At 39.6% G+C, this 25,930-nt stretch overlaps 1 protein-coding gene across 6 annotated transcripts in view; it reads left to right on the top strand.

Moving 5' to 3' along the window:
- The window catches only part of LOC122841507 (cAMP-specific 3',5'-cyclic phosphodiesterase 4C-like), a 69,503-nt gene that overhangs the window by 6,185 nt on the left and 37,388 nt on the right, over positions 1-25,930 (top strand). The window contains exon 1 of one of the 6 annotated variants that reach the window (XM_044134837.1): positions 4,955-5,441. The exons of 2 other annotated variants lie outside the window; for them this stretch is intronic. In XM_044134837.1, the coding sequence (XP_043990772.1) occupies positions 5,182-5,441 (260 nt within the window). In that variant the 5' untranslated portion in view covers positions 4,955-5,181. Of the gene's footprint in view, positions 1-4,954; positions 5,442-6,471; positions 6,611-15,738; positions 16,545-25,930 lie in introns of those variants that run through there. 3 more of the 6 variants (XM_044134840.1, XM_044134843.1, XM_044134842.1) reach the window with 3 other exon arrangements.

Raw genomic sequence — 25,930 nt, 5'->3', positions numbered from 1 at the left:
GGTCGGTTTCCAACCTCCAGTTTTTGTGAAACATTTACCAGTCAATGTATATTTTATCCGACTCTGCGCTACATTTAAGATGAAATTACAACAACAATAAAAATAGTTTTCGGAGGCCTTCTGTACCAATTCTGGTGGCCCTGGACAGATTTGGCTGCCCCTGGCAACCCACAGAGACTGAAATCTGATTGGACAGAATGTCGATGATCCACACAGACATGTAAGGGGAGCAGCACAGCCAAGACAAATGTTCTAAAAAAAGAGAGAGGAAGTAAATCATAATAATTCAATTGAAAAAAAAATATAATCTATGTTGCAAATATATTATTGATTCTGATAGTGACAGCCTACCAGGGGAGCCCAAAGGACTTCACACTACATTTAGTAACTCACCCATTCACATGCACATTAAAATTCTATAAGTGGATTAAAAGTTTGAAAGAAATTTCTAACTTTTTTTTATCGCTCTATAAACTATAATAAGGAGATGTTTCAAAACCTACAGAACGGAGTTTAGAAATGTCTCTGCAATGTAATTTTTGTGGAACAAATGAAAAGCACCAACACTCGCTCTTAATGCGACATACTGAAGCTGCGTCTTGATGAACTTGAACGACCCTATCTCCAAGCCAGAGGCTTTTCATACGAAGGTACTCTCTGTTCTCTGCCCCCAAACCTCAGTAGAACTGCAAAGGCCTCACCTCTGCCTGCGTTATCCACATGACAGGAATGATGATGTGCCTCAGGGCCTGAATTGGTTTGAGTCCTGGATTATCTTTAGATCAGTTAAAGTTGGGGTGGGGAAACAAATTTATATAACAAAAAAAGAAATCCAATATCAAAAAGTTGTTTGTTTTTATTTGATTCCATTATGGTTTAGTTCTTGTTTGAGCTTATTCATCAGATGTTTACGGTGCTCATTAAATAAAAATGTCTATTGTTGAATATAGTTTCAGAAAAAAACAAAACATTGAGTTTGGAGCTCTATCGCTCCTATGAAGAGATCTACGTTCTCATTGTCCAGCTCAGCTGCTCTTTAAAGGGGCCTTCCAGCATATCACCTCTGCTGAAATAAGAAAGCCCTCACTTTGTTTTGTATAAAAATGTTTAGATGCTACACATACACTGAAAGAAATGAACTTAGGGGGTGATCACATTAACAAAAGAATATCATGTACTGTTAACACAATAATTTCATGTTTCAAACAAAAACGTAATACAATCATGTTGGATAAACAAGAAATTCAACAACTTAACATTTATGAAATTTAATCATGTTGAGATAACATGATTCATCATAGTCAGACTGATCTTGTGCTGAAGACGACGAGTGAAATCACGGGATATCACGCAAGTTCATGCAAGATCATGTGAAATCACAGGATATCACACGAGGCCACGCAAGACAATCGTTTTTCGACTCAACTTGAATAAATTGTATTCAAGTTGAGATAACGCGATTCAATTTAGTCAGATTCATCTCCCTCCGAAGAGGGTCTAGCGAGATCAGGGTGTCACGCGAGATTATGGAAGATCATGCGACATAACTGTTTTCCGCCTGGGAAAACTTCAAAGCGGTTTTAGTTACACATTAAACTATAGATATTTGTTTTTCTCTGCAGGGCACTATTGGCATATAAGAACTGCATTGTAACAAATGGCTGTAAAAACTACAACATGAAAATACAGTAAGGTGGCTGAGTTTTGAAAATACAGTTCTGTTGTACCTTTTCTAATTGTTGAGTATTCTTTCTACCCTTTCACCCAGTCCTGTCTTAAAACGCTTAATGTAATGTAACTTAAAAAAAAGTATTTGAATTAACGTGATTAAATCATGGAAAGGATTTCCACATGATTACTTTCTTTCATCATGAACTATGCTGAAAGAAAGCTAACTTAATGTTTGTTGAGCTAACTTAATTTTCACGAGTCTGATCTACTTAATTAAGTAGTGTGAAGGTACCACTGTAACATAAGTTGGTTTCTTGGGCGTGCTGTGGTAGTGGAGGGGGTTAGCACGCCACCACGTTTGGGGCCTCTTTCCTGTCTGCCTTCTGTCTCAAAAAAATACGAGCCACTAGCGCCGCAAAAACTCAGGTGGAAATCCTTTCCATGATTTTTTGTTCATCGAAAGAGTTATTTTTTTTCAATGTACAGTACAGTCTCTGTTTCACTAATGTGAAGGTGAGATACACTATAAAAAAACCTGCTGGTATTTTATAGTAAGTCAGGTTTTTTTCTTGTTCTTTTTTTCCAGTGGAGATATCCACTGCATGCAAGATATTGTCTACTCATAAGAAACTGATCCTTTGTGTCTTATCTTCTGATCTTTCTTATTATACATTCGTTTATCCATAAATTGTTTATATGTTCACCATTTCATCTTTTTTTAGCAAAGTTTCCTGCCCATAGCTCAGGTCTATCATCTTATATTTACATATTTACTATAGCACTATAATTACATATTCTTGTGTTTCTCTGGACATTTTGTTGAGTTGTATTGTAGATAGATCACTAATTTGTAACCACATTTGTACACTTATGATTTAAGAAAAAAAAATTAAAGATGTTGATAGAAATTTTTTTTTAAATGACTGCATTTTTCCCTATATATTTACTGTAAAATGGGAAGCTTTTACAGTTTTTATTGTGAAAACTCAGGCAGGTAGAAATAAATTACATGGTTTATTAGAAACGGTTGAAAGATGAGATGTTGAAACAGATGAGTACAAACTGACAGTCATTACAAAATGTCCAGCAAGAGACATGCTGGAAAAATTGGCTGCACAGTCATCAGCAGCCATTTTACTGGTTCCCCTTTTGTTTTTTTCTCTCTCTGTCTTTGTTGTTTTTCAATAGTTAGAACTAGTTTGACTTGTCAACTGAGCAACAAGAAGAGTATCCTATTTTTATTACTTGTTAGATCAAATCTATCAATCTGCTGCAAGGCAACCAGGCCCACCACTCTGTTTTCCAAGCTGCCAGGACAGAGCACTTTAAAAAACATATTTACAAAACACATTTTGTTTAGGGAGAGGACTTCACGATACATTTTAAGAAAAGGTAACAGTTCAGTAGATTTGATGTGTTCATATTTTAGTTACACAGTCACTGTTCGCAGGTCTGGTAGACCTGCCGCAATTTACCGTTCAAATTCAACATACAAAAAATTTGTTGCCATTAAATACAAAAAACATGTTCACCTACACTACATCAATATACACAGCAAATATGGCTGATTTTTGCCTTTTAAACATTTTAAGAAAAAAAAAAGTGCCACTCATTTATGTTTGCTCTGACAAAAACATGCAATTTTAAAAAAGGACATGATTTCTATTCAAGCTAAGTAAACATTTATATTTATCTTTAAACTTACCCGAAAGACTTTATGATAGCAATCTGTTTTTATACATTTTTATACATTTTTATACGTAGGAATGGGCATTTGTCAGTTGTGAAGCTTTTGGCAATGGCACATTGCAACAATGTTTCAGGTACAGTAAGGCAAAATTCACACATATAAACATCCCTGTACCTCTGTCTGTCCAAGGACTTTGTATAGACATTGATTGGTTTTAGTATTTATGCTGCACCCAGACATTTTCCTAACCCTAACCTTTACCAAAGCTTTATTCACTCCATACCTCAAACTGAACTAGCTGTGCTCAGTACAACTGAAAGAAATAGAAATCAGGAAAATGAACTCACATTCCATGAATGGAAACCCTTTGTTGGTTAGAATGGTTATAATGGTCCTCTGCATGTAGTATATACAAGCACACACAAAAACACAGAGGAACTCTTCTTCCTTTGCCTCCCTCACACATACAGACACACACACACACACCCACACACACGCACGCATGCTCACACTCGCTCACGCACACACATACCCTTATTTGTTTTACTATAATGAAAAGTGAAAACGGGTTGCACAGACCCATTGAGCTTACAATGGTTAAAGTTGCTGTAGGTTTGACAATTTTCTTCTGAATTATTTCAAGTTAAAATCAGAATTAAAATTGTGATAAAGTAAAGCTTTTTCACCTAAACAGTATTTTTCTTCCTCTCCTGTTACCAGCTGTTGGTCATAAGTTCAGAGTTGTGTCAGATGTTCCAGCTTCCTAGCTCATCAGCGTTTCCCTAGACAGCGCTGGTGTTTGGCTGTGTGTCCTTAATCACAGGAGGAGCTTTTCTTACCCCCTTTCCAGAAACAAAGACATCGGGTTTGGATTAAAACGAAGCTGCCTCCGGTCACAGATAGAGAGCGCCATCGTGACAACACCCATGCTCTCCGTAGCTTTTATCTACCTCTGCTTTTTATAGTCAGAGACCGTTCATGTGACTCCTCCCGGTGCACTCAGAGCATGTGAAAAGCATGAGGAAATGGCCAGCTTCACAACAAACAGCACCCGAGGGAACGGAGGAAAACCCTGAGCTTGCAAAGATGGGACGAGAGTGAGAAAGGTGGAAGTTAGAATCTGAGTGAGAGTGAGAAAGGCGAGCTAGAGGCAGTGGACTCGTATACACTCATACAGGAAGTAATAATGGAACACAGTTTGAAATTGATGAAAAATCTGTTCCTTAAGCTTACAAATGACGAAAGAAGGGATGTCAGAGGGTGGAATGAGGGGAAGAGAAGCAGAAGGAGCTGTCCGCTCCTTCCCCTCATGGTAAATCAGACGTCCATATTTAGTTGGAAAGAGGGAAGGCCCATCAGTAATGTAAACACAGCCTGGGGGCGGGAGGCAGAGAGACTACATCAACACCAGCCCTGGAGTTCATTGCCCAGTACAGCTGTGATCCTGGTCATCAGGAGGAGGCAAGGAAGACCAAGCCAAACTTAGATCGAACTAGATCATCTGGAAGTTCCTCTGTTGTGTCTTTGTCTTTTTCCATTTTTCTTTTTTTTTCAGGGGGGAAAAGGGGCCTCAGCTTTTTAGTATGTTTAGATTTATTGAGAGAGAGCTTTGGTTAGTGTTAGCCATGAGGTATGAAGTATACCCTGCACTTTAAAATGAAGACACACAGCCATGGGAACCGAAGCCCTGCTGCAACATAGAACGTCACAAAAAGTGCAAGCGCAAAGTAAGGCAGAAGAACAAGACACATTGTTAGGTTATCTGTACTCAGGAGGCAAAGGATAAAAACTACCTGACAGCTGACTGTGAATTGCCCACCATGAGTGATCTTTGCTCCGAGAGTTCTGAAGAAGAGCTGGTTGAGGTCGATGAGACAAGGAAACAGGGGGCAGGCCGGCTACCCATCATCCAGCTGCTTCCCAGGTCCAAAACCTGCTCAGCTGGGGGATCCCCAAAGGTGTCACCCAAAGACTCTCCGCGCGGATCTCCTCGAAACTCCCCACTGCTCTTCAGAAAGCTGCTCATGAACCGCAGCATCAACCTCCAGAGACGCCGCTTCACGCTGGCTCACACGCCCAGGTACAGGCTCTACATAGATGGGTCACATAGTGAGGGGTACAGAGTTCAAGTTCCACAATGGTGCTACAGATCATGTTCTTCCGTTTATCTACTACTTCCATTACTGATGTGTTGTTAATTTTCTTAAATGTAGAATATGAGAAGAATAACTTTAGATTTGCCACACCAGTTCCTAACTGTGATCTGAACTCTCTTCAGCTCTCATTTTTTCCTCTCACTTTTGTTTCTGACCAGGTTATCTCTGATGCAGATTAAGCATGGTCTAAAGTACACCTACAGGATTTACTAGTATTCTGAGATATTTTAGCCTTGTTTTCTTACTAGGGAAAGATGAACCTTTGATTCATGATGAGGCCCTCTTTTAAACCGACCTAAAAGAGGACCTCACTGACCAGAGCAAAGAAAATGTGAAATGTTTGTATTAGAATAGGATGAAACATAAATGTCTTATGCGTTTTTGGCATTGTTGGCACTGATTGCTTCTTGCACTAGACATGGAAGTTAACTTTCCATAGTAAGAAAAATTCATTCTATTATGAAAAATAAAATGGCCAGAAATGTGGATTTATTGATCAGAAGAAGTAGGCTACTCTAAATAAACACGCAAGTTTGAGTGCATATGACAATCTTTACTCTATCAACTCCAAACTCTTGTCTCTCAGTTGTGTTAGGATTGTTTAAATGCTGTTCTGCTGTATCTGCTTATTAATGCAAAGATGTTTCTAGTCTCACCAAGGTCTACTTCATCCAGCTTTAACCCTCCTATTATGTTTGTTTCTAAAGTACAGCAATAATGTTCGGGGGTCAATTTGACCCAGGGAGTTTTTAATCATACAGTAGTGTCAGAAATCAAAAAATTCCTCCAAAACATTTTTGTACCAGATCAGAGAGAGTTTCCAGAATTATAGGCTATTTGCGGAAGGAAAGAGGAAAGGCTTTAAGACCGTGATATATCAATTGCTTTAGCTACCTCTCACGTACAGCTCAGTGAGATGTAGCATCTAAGGTTCTACTGTTCTTCTTCGGTCCTTAGTCACTGGCTTTGGTTACCTAGCAACAACTTGTTGTGTAACCTGCACAACAACAGTTTCATGTCCCCCCCAACATACTTGGACGGATTCCACGGACTCTATGCAGACGAAGATGCCGAAGGTCACGCTCGTTGCAACGTAAGTTTTTCAATAATACCCGCGGACGCGTACTCGGTGACGCGCTGACTCGCACAGGAAACCGCTCGGCAAGTAACAGTGTTCACATCGAACGGTGTTTTCTATACAACACCGAGCTGAAAATGTTAGAGCCGTCAACCAGGGCCAAGACGCGTTGCGTGACTACCGCTCTCTATGCAGCATTAACAAGTGTGCGGTTTGGCTGGTCTGTAGGTGAAGAAACCAACGTTTCTTCTACACCAGGGTTAGCTTAGCCCAACAAGCTTATCAGACGTGCTAATATCTATTGAGATTGTTATGAAGGCATTTGTCGCGAGAAATGTAGGCAACCTGTACACTTGACAATAAAACCTCAACCGTCAGCGGACGGTGCGCGGTCCGCAAAATACAGAATACGACTTGTGTTTGGTAACATGAAACTGTCTGGGAGTGTTTATGTTTTGCTACAGTGAGCCATAACTGCTAGAAGAAAAGAGAGATCAGGGTGGAGTGAAAGGAGAAAACGAGCACAATAGCTTTAGGAAAGGTCGCGTCACTTGTTTGGCAGTATTTTTGATATTTAAAAGAAAAAAAAAACTAATCAGTAATTATCAATGTACTGTAAGCTGAATCAACGGATCATGCTTATATTTTAAGCGGTATCGCCGGCAACCCTAAAGCTTAGTTAGCTAAAGCTTACTTCTGACCTTTTTTTTATCTTAAAGAACAAGCATCATAATGCTTGTATTTGTGCACTAAAGATAACTGTGTGGACAGTTAGGACTGATCGTCTTAATTGTCCACACATTATTTGGCCTTTCCAACTATATTTTTAATTATTTTTATTTATTTTAATTTTTGTAGAACTCCATTTTTAAATTAAACCAGCAACAGAAATGCTGAATTTGTTGGATAGAATTGTTTAGGACATTGCTATTAAATAAAAGAGAAAGGTTGAACAATCCTACTTTTTACAGTTAGTTCATATAGCTTTAATGGGTTTTTATGTGACAGACTAAAACTAAATTGTACATAATTGTAGCCTGGTTAAAACCAAACCTTTTTTGTACATTTTACTTTGTCCAAAAGGTCCTTTTCATTCTGTTTGCTGATTGGCCCAGTAGAAAATCTACTGAATGAATCCAAGTGAATGAGAGAAAACGCAGATTGAGTTATAAGCTGGAAGTGAATTGAGCAGAATAATATAGGACGTCAATGGCCAGGTTAATATAACTGTAACATTGAAGAATGATGCGTTTTTAAATTTGGTATACGAACATAAGTTTGGATTATAGAAATTTGTATTCAGCCTCTTGAGTCAATACTGTGAAACCTGTTGCAGTCTGTGCTACAGGGCTTTTGATCTCTCCACCAGTTTTACACATTCCTATTCACAAAATCACTTGGTTTCAATCAGGTGGGTAAAAATTGCTAATCAGGTGCAAAAATTTCAAAAATTTACATGGAAATCTTTACGTTACATTTTCTTTTGCTTGCTCAACTTTTGATTTTGAGATTTGCGTGTGACTAACAGTCGACATATTGATAAATTCTTCCTCCTGAGCTGCGGATTTCTTCAGATCCTCCAGCTCTTGACTGCTTCTCTGATTAAAGCCCTCCTCGTCCAGCCTGTTAGCTTTAGGTCAGGGGTGCCCAAAGTTGGTGCTCGAGGGCCAGCATCCTGCATGTTTTAGTTCTCTCCCTAGTGGTAGTAACAACCTCCTGAGTATGTCAATGTTCTTCTTAGGCCTCTAATGAGCCATCATTTGATGCAGGTGTGCTAAACCAGGGAGAGAACTAAAACATGCAGGACACTGGCCCTTGAGGACTAACTTTGGGCACCCCTGCTTTAGGTGGACATCCGTGTGTTTTTAGTTCTGTGGTTACCTATCCTCATTCCATCTTCAGATAACAGACTGAATAGAGTTCTGTGAGAAGTTCCCAGCTTTGTTTTATAACCTAACTCTACTTTAAGCCTCTCCACAACTAATTGGGAAGGCATCAAGATAGCTTCAGTACTAAATAGACAAACCACCTTACCTGGTCTTTCATACTTTGTAGGACCTCAACCTGTCCCTTTAACAGAATCCAGACACACCACTGAGAAAGCATCTTTCAGCTGCTTGCAGGCACCATCCATCCATCCATTTTCTAATCACCCTTCTTCCCTAATGGGGTCGGGAGGGTTGCTGGTGCCTATCCCCAGCTAACGTTCCGGGCGAGAGGCGGGGTACACCCTGGACAGGTCACCAGTCTGTCGCAGGGCAACACAGAAAACAGACAGGACACACAACCACTCACACACACACTCACACCTAGGGAGAATTTAGAGAGCCCAATTAACCTGACAGTCATGTTTTTGGACTGTGGGAGGAAGCCAGAGAACCCGGAGAGAACCCACGCATGCACAGGGAGAACATGCAAACTCCATGCAGAAAGACCCCGGACCGGGAATCGAACCCAGGACCTTCTTGCTGCAAGGCAACAGCTCTACCACTGTGCAGCCCTTGCTTGCAGGCACAATCTTATTCATTTGGTTGTTTACCAGAGCTTAATGTTATGATTGTTTTTTAGCAGGACCGAAATGCAGGCCAGAACAAGGCAGAATTATAGTGAAGTAGAATCTTATTAAAGAAGAAAAATTACAGAATACATTAGGAGGCACAAAGGGAACTGACCGGGAGAAACATCTGACATAAATAGGCGGATCTGACAGTGACTGAAAAACCTCCATAAAGGATGAAGTATATATACACAGGGAGTGAGTTATTACTAGTAAAAGGAACAGGAGAGAGTAAATAACTAAATGTGGAGCAGCTGTGGGCACTGAGGGAAAATGTAAAGCTAGGAAACTTTGATAAAAATCCATATGAGACGAGGATTGTTTGAACCTCTACTAAGCAAACACAGAACTCAGACTAAACTCTGAAGAACTCAAAGCAAATAGGAACAATCATCCTGACCTTAGCTGAGGGCTTTTACATAAATCCATCTGAAAACTGAGCATTCAGGACTTTGGCTTAGCTCTGTCTTTACCACAACAGATCTGTACTCTACCCCAACCTCTGCATTGATCTCGAGCTCTGTCTTGACCCTAGTCTTCAGCAGGTCTCTGGAATACTTACCTATTACCCTAACCGCCCATATTTTTCTGTGGCTGCACCAGTAAGAGTATGCTTATTGTTGTAAAGGGCAACATCCCAATTCATCTTGTCTTGTTTATGAGGATAAACAGCTGGTTGCCTGCTTTTTTCACACTTTCATTTCAGGCTAACTTCTCATTTACACCCTTCTCCCTATCCTGTCCACTCTGTGTTCCCACTGCAGAGGGTGTTAGTGAAGCATCCCTCCCACTACCTGACATGTCTCAGAGTCAATTTGACAATCGCTCTAAATCTATCCATAAATCTGTGACATGTGTATGTCTGTTGTGTAGGGAACTCTTAAAACCAATGAGATTACCACTGTTAGCAATAATTAAGAGACACAGAAACAAACATCAACCTCAGATTAGAGCACTCCTAGAACAACATAGCTATGAATCAGTGAATAGCCTGCAAGCACTATAAAGTACAGGTAAAAAGCCCAAAATAACCATTAAACAACAGATGAAAAGCAGAAGAAAACCTCTTTATTGCCCTTTGGCACCAAATCAAACATTGTTGAAGAACATGATCAGGATTCTGAACGCTCTTTTTAGGGACAGCTAAAAAAAAAAAATGGTTGAACATCTTGTGCATCTTCAGAACATTCCAATATTCCCTGCTGGTTTATATAAGAAACTGCTTAATTAGTGCTTAGTGCCTTTAGATCTTTTCATCCAGTTAAGTGGTCATAACTCTTGTGTGTGAAGAGTGCAGTAGTCGACCAACCTTGCTTTGGGTGATAGCTTCAGTTTTACGAGCCGCCGTAAACCGAGCAAATTAAACATTTACTTGGTTAACAACGTTAAAGCTAGACTTGTATGATGAGCATGGACATACAACAAACCAAAACTAATAAGTTAGTTTGTTTATTAGTAAACATACTAACTTATGTTTGTATGTAACATAAGTTAGTATGGCATACTGTACAAACTTTACGCTGTAACATACAGTACAGTACAGTACCTGTTAAACCAGGCGTGGTTAATTTTTTTAATGCTACAGATTCTAACTTTTATGAAAAAAAAACAAGGGTTTTTATATTTTTGTTAAAATTATTATGTATATAAGTCAGATTATCTGTGGAAAAATTGCCTTCACCCAGTGTTCCCAGTACTAACTGGAAACAATCATTATGAGCCAGGAGGAGAGTCTTAGCGCTGTCAATCAGTTTTGCGCTCATACCCCCGACCTTCTTCCCTGCTATGCTACAGGTGGTTCACCACAACTACCTGTAACCACCTTGATAGCGTTAAAACCCTCCTCCTGGCTCTGATTGGTTGATTATGACCAGGAGGGGTGCATTTATGCAGGTAGCAACAGCAGTATTGGGAGGAGGTGGAGAAGATAATCTTTTTTCACAGATTATCTGTCACATACCATACTGTCTCGACATGGTAACAGTTTTATTATTATTATTTTTTTTACAAATAAAAACATATTTGTAAAAGTTACATGCTCCAGCTTTAAGCAGTCAGCGATGTTTTCTCTGGGGTTCCTTAAATTCCATCATGGAAACTTTTTGAGCGCAGTGAAACTAGTTTTATGGACATCTCAGTTGTTTGTCTGTGTTTACCTTTGATGGTCACATTCAGGTGGCCAGATGATCAAACGTGTTCGAACTGCACTTGTTGCATTCGTTGAGAAACAGAAGTTAAGCCTGAAAAACAGGCATGTCTGACCCAAGAACAGCCTTTTTAATATTCTAAGGCTAGCCACCAAGTTCATTCACCTTTTAAACTCACACTGTGCTGCGTTTTTGGGCCTGATACACATGTTTTTCTTTGAGAGTTTACTGAACTCTTTCAAAACTGTTTCATTAATTTCCGAGTGTCTGTTGAAAATCTAAATATTAATGCGCCAGAGCTGAGGAGCAGAGGGGATTTCTCGGTTGAATCTGGAAAGCCAGATGTTGGCAGCACAGTGCAGATATTCAACATGACAGGTTTTTATATTACACAGCTCTAAAGTCCAGCCATTTAGGAAGTTTCCCTCTGCACACTCTGTGCAGCTATGTCCCATAATGTCAGGCCTTAGATAAATGAGAGAAGATGAGTTATTACAGGATGACTGGCAAGGAGGAGGAATTAAACAAACATGGAGTCCAGTGGAAAATAAATGTCGGAGTCAGGTCAGTTTTAGAACATACCCACAAGGTTATTTTCCCTCGGTGTTAACTGAAGATTGTTTGTAGTTTTATTTTTAGTTCTGATAGAAGTGAAAGTCAGAACTGGATCAACTGGATATCATGTTATATCGTATTACAAATACAACCTACATAATAATAATACTGATTATGGCATCAGTGCAAATAATCAAATGTCGTGAGATGACCTAAGCCAATGCTATCTGACTATACTTTTACTGTGTAGGCAACTATATACAATTGTGGTGTTATTTGTTGCACAGCCTGTGATAGTGTGTTCAACATTAATAGTTTGAAGAAATTTCCTTTGTCATTCTTTATAACCATAGGGTTGGAGCATGAATATGTTCCGCTGTGTGACCTTCTCAGTCTTTCACATTATTGTGGAGGAATTTCAGGAATTTTACATTCTTCTTGAGAATATTGTTTAAAGAGTACCTACTATGTAAAATTCACCTTTTGCAAGTTTTAGTCCTTTCGTTCGGGTCTTTACTGCTTCCAGAAGCAGTTCAGGCGCTAAGAAAATGAGCCATTTCAAAGACTTCTCAATTATTATGTCACAATCCGCAGGCACTGCCCCGCTACCTAGTAACATAAGCAGGGACCTGGGGGAATCATGTTTGGTCAGCTGGTTTTCCTGTTGTATGTGTAGTACAATGGCTGGAAAAGACAAGTGTTTTGTTGTTGACTAACCATCCAGAAACCACTAGCTGCATACGCGATGGTTGTGGACTCCACTTCTTCTTGAAGAAGAAGTGGACCCTGAGTCAGCACTCAGGGTCAAAGATGTACAGTTCTACAATTGCACATCTGTATGCAGCTATTTTCGTATGCATAAAGTGCGACATCAAGTTGGAGGGCGTTGCTGATAACAGCTTATTTACATAAACATGACATAATTTTGAGCAAAAATGTAATGAACATGTTTTGTATAACTCATAGACCTATACAAATTTGTTTAAAAGGAAGCATTAATAGGTCACCTTTAAGTTCATTATGATCTGCCAGCAACCATATTTATTCAGTCTAAGGTTAGATCTTTTACTGGGCTATTTCAATGCCTTTGTCCTATTTCTTCAGCCCTTCTGTTGTTGATTTGCTGTCGAGATTATTGTGCTGCTGAGTGATTCAATTGCTTCAAATCTTGAACTTAAATTCATGAGAAGCTCAGTGACTGCAAAGTGCCCATGTTCTCTTGCAAAACACATAGTGGAGGAGTTATCACTCCTCCATTACTACCTATGGTGGGTGGTCTGATGTAATTTTGTTGATATGGTATTTTTAGCTTTTGCCAAACATGACAACATGCATGATGGTTGGCTCCCTGCTTTTTCTGTCAAAGGGCATTGGTTCAGGTGATTTGAAGGTTTTTTTCTTATTAGACCTTAGCTATGCTGAAATGACATGATCTTGTTCCATTCAAGTACCGTGTTTACACTAACAGACAAAAATCCTGCCTAATACAGCCGTTCACATCTGGCTAATAGGCTGTTATGTCTGTCCATGTGAGCTGTAAAAATGGCTTCGATTTGACCATATGTTTGTGTCTCTATCCTGTTATAGGATCCAGAAAGAAACCAATTTTTCTGTTTGCCTTGAAGAATAAAACCTTAGAGTTGAAAGAAGATTTACAGTTCTTCCATTTTATAAACGCTGAGGTCCTATTTTGTGTCTGATACATTTAGAGCTTTTAACTAAAACATATCCCTCGTAATATAATTTCTGTATTATTTTGTAACTTTCTTGATAATTAAATCAAATTCTGCCTCAAATAGTCAGTGACATTGTTGATGTAAATCTTACTAAAGTTTTTTTGTTCACTCGCAGCCAGTAATTTAAATACCAGGATCTGCCATCCTGGTGGATTTCTATTCAAATGCTGACAAACAGAAACACTTTGTATGAACATCATGCATTTGCTGATTTGTACCACCAGAGGCTGCTGTATTGTGTGATATAGTGGAGCATAGAAGATGGTATCTGACTCTGATATATAAGTTGGTAAATAACTGGGTATTTTGTCTCACGTTTTCCATACACTCAACTAACCAACACATAAAAATCTACTTCATATTTGATTCTTATCTGTCATAGTTAACATTTCCGTTTTGTATTAGTCGAATATTTCTTTTTACCAAAATGGATAGAAACTTGTTTCTTCCTACCTTTGGTATTCAAAGCAAGTTGCAGGAGCCATGGATATGGGTTCCTTTGTTTGCTTCCCTGTGTAGCCAAACAGGCCAGCAAACCCAGAATCTGTTCAGAGAGTGAATTTTGTTTAAAGTTCTGCCATCAGGAGTTCACATCAACACCTCAGCTGCTTCACTCAGTGATGTGGTTTGGTTTTACATGAATATTATATTCACAACCCATTACATTTTTCCATATTTTATTGTTACATCCACACTTCAGTGAATTTTAGTTTGGTTTTATGTTGTAAATTAACACAAAGTAAAAGTGAAGTGGAAGAAAATGACCCGTGTTTTACAAATAAACATCTGTAAAATGTGGTCTACATTTGTATTCAGCTTCTTAACTCTACTACCCCTAAATAAAATTAAGTTTAAATCATAAAGTTACTAAATAGAAATCATTTATGTATATTTTATTGTCAGTATTAGTCCAACTGTTTTGTGAAGGCCTCAGATGTTTATTGGAGAACATTAGAGAAGAAATGGCATTATGAAGATGAAGGAACAATCTCAAGAATCTGCTTTTGTTGAAGAGTATCAAGAAGAGAACCATGAGAGATCTATATTCTGTTCACTAACTGGCATGAAGGGACAACACAAAGGTGTGGAAGGAGGTGGACAGATGAAGCCAAAATGTAATGTTTTAGAGTAAAGGCTAATAATTATGTACAAACACTGCACAACACCCTGGATCCACTATGTACAGTGAAGGGAATGGCAGCATAATGTGGGGATGCTAATGAAAAGATGGATGGAGCAAAACCCAGGACAATCCTGGATGAAGTCCTGCAGAAGACTGGAGACTGGGGCTGAGGCTTACAACCCTAAACATTCAACCAGAGCTACAATGGAATGTTGTAGATTAAAGCACATTTTTGTGTAAGAATGACCTAGTCAAAGTCACAACCAAATCTATTTCTAAATCTTTGATAATACTTTAAAATATTGTCCACATTTGCTTCCCCTCCAATTTTCACTTTTAGCTGGAATAGCAGCAAAAGATGGCTCAAGAAATGAACGGTTTATGGCAACAAATAAATAATGCGTGGAACCATACTTTGCCAAACTTTGTAAGAGATGTGAAAGATCCTGTTTGACTTTCTTCCATTTCAAATAATGATCTCCTTTGTGTCGATCTAACACATAAAATCCCAACAAAACATGTTGATGCTTGTTGTAATGACTCGAAATGGGGAGAAACTCCATGAGTGTGAAAACCTCTGCAGGGCACTGGCTGCGACCCCTGCTGCAAGGCACAGCTAGAATTTGTGCTGTTTATCTCTCTGAATACCATCAGCTCACATTTAGCGTCTCACTCCTGACCAGCAGGCGCCACACCCCTCACCTCCCCCTTCCACAATCTCTCTCTTTCTGTTGCTCCCCCTCTGTGTGTGTCTCTCTCCGGGGAGACAGAGCTGTTTGTTGTTTTAAGCCCGAGTTCGGTCCCACCACTCTCAGGAGAGGCAAGAGGGAGGGCAGAAGCCTGTAATGGCCCGCGCTGACAGGGACTGCATGGGACAGCCCACTCAAGGGAGCATCTGACGGGGTTAGAACACTCTTTCCAGTTCATTTTTCCCCACTAATAATAACTCCACTTAGTTCGCACACGGTGTAGCATCAGAGAGGCAAGTGTTCAACGATAATGACTGCTTTTTGTCAAAGATCTGACTTTGGCAGAGAAAGAAAACCCAAGGAGCTTTCTTAAAGGATTTGGTTTTGTAAGTTTCCAACGTCATCCATAAGTATTCAAGCTTGTTTCCTATTAAACAGGAGAGGAGAAGAGAGGAGAAAAAAGTCCTTGTTCCTGGGATCTTGTAAGCTAAGATGAGAATGAGATGACAGCTGATATCGTCTTCAGACCCTTCACCTTCCTACTTTCTGAAGTGTTCCGCCTGCTCTTTCTGTGATTTGGGTTTGACAGTCAAGACTTTGCCTTTTTAGGCTTCTCACCGTGCACACGTGCACACATGCATTCTGAGGGGATCTAGTCTTCTCCAAAAAAATCAAGCGGATGCACACTTACATCTGGAACTGAAAAGTGAAGTTGGACTTTTTCTTTAATGCACCTCCCAGCCTGAACAGGACTGTGGTCATCTTTATTTTTATTCCCACCGGCTGTGACTGGGGCCCTTGATGTTGCTGTTTTGCATCTTCAGGTTGCTTTGCATTTGCTGCTCTCGCTTCACATTTTCCTGTACCTTTCTCTAAGTGAAACTTGTCTCTTGGTTGCCATAAGTGTGGACTGAGATCACACTCAAGAATTGGGACTAATTGAAGATCCATGACTCTATGGAGGTACTGGTTATGCCGCAGAGGTTCCGCTTCACTGTCCCCCTCTCAGAGATGCTTCTCCGGTGAAATTCCACCCTCAGCCCAAATCCTCTTGAACTTGCAGCTGACATGATGAACAAAGACTCCCGCTTTTCTCGGAAGACGCACAGCAGCTTCTCCACACGCAGGCACTCCTGCATCGGGTATGTACCTTGCTACATATGAAGAGCCTTTTGATTGAAGTCAATGCCAGCAATTATTAAGAAGTACAATGAGCACTAAGACAATACATGACACAAGAAATCTGTTGTTGTAGAAACAGTAAAATCTTAAGGCTAAATTAAGTTAGCCAATTAATGCCAGTATAAATGAAGCTGCTATGTGAAGGCTTCAGAGAATTGTTGGAGAACATCTGAGAACCAGGAGCATCATGAAGACAGAGGAGCCCAGCAGACATGTCAGGGAGGAAGTGGTGGAGAAACTTAAAGGGTAGTTAGGCTATAAAACAATTTCCCAATATTTGGCCTTTATGGATGAGAAGTAAGACAAAAGACATTGTTAAAAGAAAGCCATCAAAAGTCCCGTTGGTTGTTTTCTACAAGACAGGCGGGACAACTTTATGGGTTTGTGAAAGAAGGTCAGATGAGGTCAAATTGAACTTTTTGGCACAAAACTGACAGCACCTGAGCGCACCATCCTCAATATGGTGCGCTTCCTTCCTCTGAGGCAACTTCTTTGTGTGGAGATGCTTTTCTTCATTAGGAAGGGAAACTGAGTTGAAGGGAAGATGGATGGTGTCTAAAGAAAGAGCCATCCTGGAAGAAAACCCGTCAGAGGCTGTAAAAGACCTTCCAGCAGGACAACCGCTCTAAATATACAGCTACAACAGAACAGTTTGGATCAATGCAGATTCATGTTAGAATGATGATGTTAATTTATTGCCTTTTAACATCACAACCATGGAACTACAGAGGAAAACAAGCTTTTTGGCTAATTCTAGATTTTTAACTCATGAATTGTCACGTTTTAGTTAAATTGCAATGTCTTCTTTCAATTAAGTAAATATCTCCACTGACATCTTGTCATGTGACACCAGTGGAGGATTTAAATGCCACAGCAGATACCTGTTAACGATCTAGTGTTCAGCAGGGGAGAATTAGTGTTGTGTAACAGTTACACAGAAAAGCAAATGTGCAAAAATTTCTCATCAGATGTGGTCTAGGAAACAAAGACAGACAGGCATAAATGGTGTGGCAAATTGCCTAAATGTCAGACAGTTAATGCTGATTACACTGACTGACCCAGTGTGTAACATGATCATCTGAATAATCGACAGTAATCAGGAAAAATCCCTGCAGCACCCATTCTGATTCACATCACACAAACATACAACACAACAGGACTCAGACTGTGAAGTGATAACTCTTTAGAAAAATACTCTAAATGCTGCATAACCTGGTAAAGAGTCAAACTCCTTTGAATCTGAAAGGACGAGAGAAACATTTCAGTGCAATGTGTGGTGAAGCAAACATTTCTGAACCCTGGGCATGAGGCATGTGCCTCGCGAGTGTCATCAGAACTCCTCCAGCCGTGAGCCTTTTGGATCATATGAGGAGATCAGAGCAGGTGATTTTTTACCACATCTAGAAATACAAAAGTGTAGAGATCAACAACACAAGCCTATGTACTCTTCTTACCTGATTGGTGGATGTTGCATCCAAACTAGACAGAAACATGGAATCAAGACTTGATTTTCTGGATCTGTCATTTGCCTTTCCTGCAAGTCATTATTCTTTATTCTTGGATTGGTGAATGTTCATGATGTCGATAACAGTTGATAATTATTTGTTATAATAGTATTTTACAAGAAGTTGAACTCTTGGAAAAATAGTTTCCTCTGAACTCATACAAACTAAGTACTCACCCACCCACCCACACACACACACACACAGGCACCCATGCACGCCCACGCACACACCCACATAGACAAAGCTGTGTTTGTGATCAGACTGTGACACCTCTCCCCAGTTGTATCAACAGTACCAAGACACCATTCATTCCATCCAACTGCCACAGTAAATTGCCTTGCTAAAATACTCCTAAACGTTTTTTTTTTACATGTTAAGGTACAAGCACAAACACTAGAGAACACTAATGTGACAAAAATGTACAGAGGATGGGAAAAAAGATTATCAATATTTAGCCAACTTTTAGCTGCTTTTGTATTCACCCCCTTTTTGGTTGCAGTTTCACCTGCAAATGTTTGCGGTTTATCTTCAACAGCTCAAACATTTTCCCATTTCCTAGGAAAAATAGCTTAAGCCTAAGGATGATTAGATGGAGAGTGTCTGTGAACATACATTTTCAAGTTTTTCCCCCCACACGTTCTACATTTAATTGAGGTCTATACTTTATGCTACATCAGTGCACATAGATATATGCACTGATGTAAACAGTTCCATTTCAACTCCGGCTGCATGTCGAGGGTTGTTTTTCTAGTGTGAAGTGAACCTCCTTCTAATTCTCATGTCATTTGCCATTTCTAACAGATATTCCTCCAGAATCATTTTGTATTAAGCTCCATCTATCTTCCCATCAGTGCTGACCAACTTCCTGTGCATGGTAAAAAATACCTGTGTCCCACAGCAAGACATTACCACTGCCATGGTGTGTTCGGGGTGATGTGCAGAGTTAGTTTTCCCTCCAACATCTTGTTTTGTATAAAGAAATTTGTAGCGTGCACCCCAAAATGAATAGCTGTCACGTTGGCAGGTTCTCCCACCTGAAGTGCGGATCTCTGCTGCATCCATGTTATGATGGGCTTCAGCTTTATCTTGATAGGTTTAGAGTTGAGCCATGCTCTTTCCTTTCTCAGACGATGGATGGAATAGAACTCTAAGATGTTCAGTGCTTGAAATATTCCTTTATGACTAAAAGTACTTCTGACTTCTTTAAAACATTCTCCCTTAACTGTCTGTTGTGCTTTCTTTGAGGTCTTCACATTAAGGTTTGTTATAAATAAAGATAGAAATACACCCACTACGTAGGTGACTTCAGAGGACATTTCAGTGCACCAGATTTTATTTACTGGAATCAGAGTGAAGAGGCTGATTACAAATGTGCTTCTGTTTTCGCATTGTTTTATCAAAAGCTTTAAAACTATGGATCATTTTGATTCTCCTTTACAGTCCTGTAGCACTTTGATTTGGTCTCTGAAAATATCCCAACAGAATCCATTGACGTTTGTAGCTGTGATGTGACAAAAGGGGAAAGGTTAACCATTAATGCATTGTTCTGGATGAGGCTGAGCCTGGCACTGAGCTGAGGGCTATTGGTGTCCAAAATGTAGTACAGGAGCCAGCCCTTGGAATAGTTTTGCCCTGGATACTGTTTAGAAATGGTTTAAACCAGTGGGGTCCACGTGGGTCCTGGAGGGCTGGCATCCTGCACGTTTTAGTTCTCTCCCTGGTTTAACACACCTGGATCAACTGATTGCTAAATTAGAAGACCTGGGAAGAACATTGACCTGCTGAAATGGCTGTTACTACCACCAGGGAGAGAACTAAAACATGCAGGATGCCTACCCTCCAGGACCCACTTTGGGCACCACTGGTCTAAATGGAGGTGATGTAGATGGAGACTGTGTTTTTCTTTGTATGAGATTTGCCTTGACAAATCTATATCTTAAATAGAACAATTCGGTTGTAAACAAGTGTTTTTCTTTAATTTGCTGTATTTTATTTCATTAATTTTTTTTTTGCTTTGATTTAATATTATATTAAGTAGGGCCACAAATCTCTAGTGACTTTTTACTCAAAATCAAACTTAATAATTAAATGGACTAAATACAGGGTTTTCAAAGACAGCTCTGATGTTTGTTGCTGGGAATAAGCTACAAATGATATCTTGACCAACAAGATAGGACACTGTACAACTTTGAGACCCTTTTTTATGACCTTTCATTTAAAAATATCATGCTAATTTGTTGCTGAGCAGGTAAAAATAATCCACAATAAAATTATTTTGCATTCATACAAAATAATTGTGGCCCTTGTGGGTTTGAACATGCAAAGGTTTGTATACCTGTCTGATTACTTGATTTGGAAATTAACTAAGTTACATTAAAAGTAACTTTTTTAGTTACTTTCAGCAGCTGCTAACAACAACGCACCACCACATGTGAAAATTACATTGAGCTTTGCCAATACTTAATTGCAAGTTATTTATAATAGTAACATCAACAAGGTATCTCCACTTATAAGGTTTAACTGAAGGGGATATTGTTCAATGGTTACAACAGTACAAAAAAAAAACTTTAGTAATTTGTGCATGTCTTTGTGTGTTCCAATATTGTCTGGAAACTTGATATTATTATAATGGCGTTTAGTTACACACCTTTACGGACTCGATCTTTCATGGCTGTTTTTACGTTTATTGCGCTTTTCATATTAGTCTTGATGTTTGCAGTTTTCTAGAGCGCAACTCGAAGCTCAAGGTAATTCTCAAGTAATATATTACGGTAACTTGACATTAACAAAGACACAGTGGGAGACACAGGGGGAGCCTGACTAAAACTAACTGGATGTCAGACAAATTACGTCTGCTTATTTCCAAGCCCAAAAACCGCAAACCGCGACTCATTAAATCTGCAAGCGACTTTAGAAAAGAAAAAACAAAAAAAACAAAAAAAAAACAAGCCCAAAGCTGCTTATAAAAATGGGACTTGGCAGAAAGAAAGAAACACGAAATAGTTCCTGTTTTTCCAGCAACAAAATGTGCATCTTCCTCTTCCCTCCATTGTTTGTTTTTGTGGCATAGAAACGATGACCACTTCTCAAGACATGTAGAGGAAATAAAATTAAATTACAAAAGAAAATAGTAACCCACAGTGACGCAAAGTGATTTTGATAAGTAACTGTGGTCTGACAACTGGATTTGAAATAGCAATGCATTAGATTACTCATTACTGAAAAAAGTGGTCCGACGTCAGTAACATGTTACTAAACGTGTGCGTTGACAGTGGGCTGGAGCTCAGATAGTTCAGTTTTCTGGGCAGCGATAAGGAGCGGCTGCAGAGGTGGCGCGGCACGGCTGTGACCGTGGAAACAGAAAATAGAGAAGTACAGTCTGGACACTAAACAATGGATTGTGATGTAAAGAACTGAAACAAAAATGTCAAGTGAGGCCATTTAACCAAAGGGCAGCAGTCTCAATGTCAGAGGTCCCAATATAGCTACCATCCCCCTCCATAGCCGCATAGTCCTGGTTCAGTCGATACGGCCTGCGTGGGGTTGCGGCGGGTCGGCTGCTGCGTGCGTCACAGCCCCACTCCCCATTTTAAGCATGACTGATTTCCCCAATTGCCTTCAGAGCCTCATCGATCCGTAGCAGCGGGCTGGTACAAGGGGCTCAGCTTCAGAACCAGCTTGTTTACTGTACTCCATGCTCACTGTATGAGAAACTGCTGGGTTCAAAGATCAGCTTTGTGGACAAGTTGTAATAAGTCATTAGTTTTAGTTGAAGTCCAGAGATGAGAGTCCAGAGTACAGTCCAGTGACCGCATCTGAGCCATCAGCTCCTGTCTGCACTGGCTGAACATATTCATACCACTGAGAGAGAAACTAACCCAGTTATATTCACACACTACAAAGCACCTAGGAGTTGTAAAGTAAAGAAACAAATTTAAAATATTCTGAGTTTTATGTGAGTTCTATGTGAGTTTTCCTCCAGGTGCCTTTAGGTAACCTTACAAAAAAGTCCCACGAAAATCACATGTTTTCACTTTGATCACATGTGGTTCCCATTTTTCACATGTGGTTCACATAGTCCATGAAAATAATCACATCCCATATTACATTTCTCAATATTTTTAAGTACTCTACTGTGTTATTATACAGTTAAGATATATTTAATATACAACATTTATAATCATATTTTTGAAATGTTATATGTCAACAATGGAATACATCTGACAAGTAAACACTGACATCCATCTGTAATACAATAAAAAAATTTTACATTGAAATAATTTTAAAAAATTGGACAATGCATATTAAGAAACATGTCAGATATAAAATCCATGTTAATATGACAGAGTTGGCACAAGAGATAATTTTCGTCAGTTCTCCTAAGTCAGACAACAATACAAACATGACCTATTTGATCCAAAACACAAACAATAAAAACAGGATGCCCTAACAAAATATTCAAACTGACTTGAGAAGACTAAGAGTATACCAAAGTTTATTTATTGCATTTATAATAATCCTAACTGACCAAAATGCTTCACAATAATTATAACATCATAGATATTTTCTATCTATGATATAATCATATATATATTTTATGAAATATATATTTTATCACACTTAATAAATACAATTAAGTGATATATAATAATTCCTTTCTCACCCACCGCGGGTGGTTTTCTCTCTTTCTTCCTCTGAGCTTGGGTCCTCTACCAGAGGCCTGGGAGCTTGAGGGTTCTGTGCAGTATCTTGGCTGTGCATAGGACTACACATTTCTGGACTGAGATGTCTGATGTTGTTCCTGGGATCTATTGTAACCACTGCCCCAGTTTGGGGGTTACTGCCCCAAGGGCCCCAATGACCACAGGCACCACTGTGGTCTTCACCTTCCAGGCCCTCTCCAGTTCCTCCCTTAGGCCCTGGTATTTCTCCAGTTTCTCATGCTCCTTTTTCCTGATGTTGCAGTCACTTGGTATTGCTACATCCACCACAACGGCTTTCCTCTGTTGTTTATCCGCTACGTCAATGTCCTGTTGGTTGGCCCTTACCATTTTGCCTGTCTGGATCTGGAAGTCCCACAGGATCTTAGCTCGGGCATTCTCCACCACCTGTGGGGGTGTTTCCCACTTTGATCTCGGGTGTTCCAGTCCATATTCTGCACAGATGTTTCTGTACACTATGACTGCCACTTGGTTATGTCGTTCCATGTACTCTTTCCCTGCTAGTATCTTGCACCCTGCTGTTATGTGCTGGACTGTCTCAGGGGCCTCCTTGCACAACCTACACCTTGGGTCTTGTCTGGTGTGGTATATCTGGGCCTCAATGCTCTGGTGTTTACATTATATATATATATATATATATATATATCCTTACAAAAAATCCCATGAAAATCACATATTACCACATAAAATCCACACATGTGGTTCACACAACTTTTTTTTTCTTCATGTGAATAATGTGTGAAAGATGTGAATTGTGCTGTGGTGGTGCATGCCCCACATTTGGAGGCCTTGGTCCTCGACGCAGATGTCGCAGGTTCGATTCCTGGTCCTGGCGACCCTTGCCGAATGTCCTCCACCCTCTCCTCACCCCCTTTCCTGTTTGCCTACTGTCGCAAAAAATACGGGCTACTAAATAAATAAAATGTGAATCATATGTGAAAGCACATGTATATGTGTGATTTTGGAACGTTTTGTGGTGAAATCACATATGATTCACATGTGAGAATGTGTAAATCACATGTGGTCACATGTGCGATTTGACCACAAAATGTTCCAAAATTACAGGTATACATGTGTTTTTACATATGATTCACATCTTTCACACATCATTCACATGAAAAAGTTGTGTGAACCACGTGTGATTTTCATAAGGTCACATGTGAAAGTCACATGTGATAACATGTGGAAGTCACATGTGATTTTCATGGGATTTTTTTGTAAGGGTAATCTCCAGATGTTGTGAGCATTTTATTAAGGAATGACTTTCACCTGGCCACTTTGCCTTCTAGGCCTTATTGGTGGATTGCTGCAGAGATGGTCCAATCGGGCTTCCAGCGCTGGACGTTAGATTTGACAGCTGATGGTTTCAGGTTGTGGTTTTAATCCGTGTTTGTTGTTAAACAATGAAAATGTTCTCCTCTCTCCAGAGAGGAACACTGGAGCTCTGATAGAGTAACCATTGGGTTCTTGGTCACCTCCCTGACTAAAGGCCCTTCTCTCCTAAGCGGACAGCAGCTCTAGGATCACTCCTGCTGGGATCACTCCTGCTGGTTGCAAACTTCTTCCACTAACTAATTTTGGATGCCATTGAACTTACTGGGACCTTCAGCGCAAGAAAGTCCCAGTAGACCTCAGAGAATTCTCTCTCTGAGGTCTACAGATAATTCCTTTGATTTCATGCTTGGTGTTTGACCTTTGACCTGTTAACTGTGGGACCTTCTAGATGGGTGTTTGTCTTTCAAATCAAGACACACACTGCAGTCAAATGAATTTACCACAGGTTGACTTCATTTCATTTGTGGAAAAATCTCATGGACAATCAGTGGAAACAGCTCAATTTTGAGCTTCATCATATCAGTAAAGGCTGTGAATAAGTATGTAAATATAATTTTTTTGTTATCTGCTTTTAACAAATTTGCAAAAAACAAACAAACACAGGATGAGTTAAATTTAAATCCAACTCAGTACACTGGCTAAATTCCTCCAACTGCCAAACACAGCAGTGGAAGGCAGGAGATTTGGGCTTGCTTTACACCATAATGAATTGGGTCATCTGTCTCATAGCTGCATCCAAACTAGATTATTCAACAGAACAACAATATTAAATAAATTCAGTCATTTTTGGAGCTTTGTTCAAACTAGTTTTGATCTGGTCTGTTTGTAAATTTTTGTTTAGTTCCTGAACACTAAACAAATACACTTTGAATCACAACTATAACATTTTTAATGGATTTTTATTCATTTTTATAAGTATGACCATATAAAGTGCTTTGTTTTGTCATAACAAAAATTGTCATCTTATAGTGCCACAATTAACCATATTTTAGGTTTTGTGATTGGGTGTTTTCTTCCACATGAAACAGACGTTGAAGCATAAAAGAATAATAACATGTTAATTAACAAACAAACCACAAATAAATGACATATAGTCAACAACTCTGGCATACACTGTTGCACTCCTCGATAACTACAATCCAGCTTGCAGATCAGGAATGCAAGCCAGCCTCCATGAAGCCAATAGACGATGGTGTGAGGCCGCTATGCCAACAACAGGCTAATAAACCCTCAAATGAAGGGTCATCCAGGATTTGTGTCTCATCATTTTATGAGTTTTAAATGTTTCATGTCAAAGCTTTTTTTGGCCCGACTGACCAGGGCTTCAGACTGAGACTAGCTTAAGTGTAATGTGAAGACACTGAGCAGAACCAAATATTCAGTGCCTGTTTTTCATTAAATATCACAATGTTTTCCATCATATGGACACAGACTCATGGAACATTGAGAAACCCTTTGGAGAACTGATGTTGAGTTTGTTGAGTTTACCTGATATGAGTAGAGCCACATGACAAATCCTTCCTGGAGTTTGACAGACAACACTGTGGCACTGCAGCATGGGTAGATCCAGCCTATGAACATCCATACTTTAAATAATCATGACCATACTTTCTTCTCTTTTTTTCTTTTGTTGTTTTGTTTTGCCCATCTGTCTTCTTAAAGCTAGGTTTAAGGTTGATGCATTGGACTGTGCATGCTACTGCGCGTTGTCTCCCTCCCTTGCAAGATGGCCTCATTGCAACACCTGATTGCGCACTCCTTTGCTTGGTCATGGCCATCCAGTTT

The sequence above is a fragment of the Gambusia affinis genome, linkage group LG12, assembly GCF_019740435.1.
Source record: "Gambusia affinis linkage group LG12, SWU_Gaff_1.0, whole genome shotgun sequence".
Classification (NCBI taxonomy): domain Eukaryota; kingdom Metazoa; phylum Chordata; class Actinopteri; order Cyprinodontiformes; family Poeciliidae; genus Gambusia; species Gambusia affinis.
This window is presented reverse-complemented; position numbering and strand designations above follow the sequence as displayed.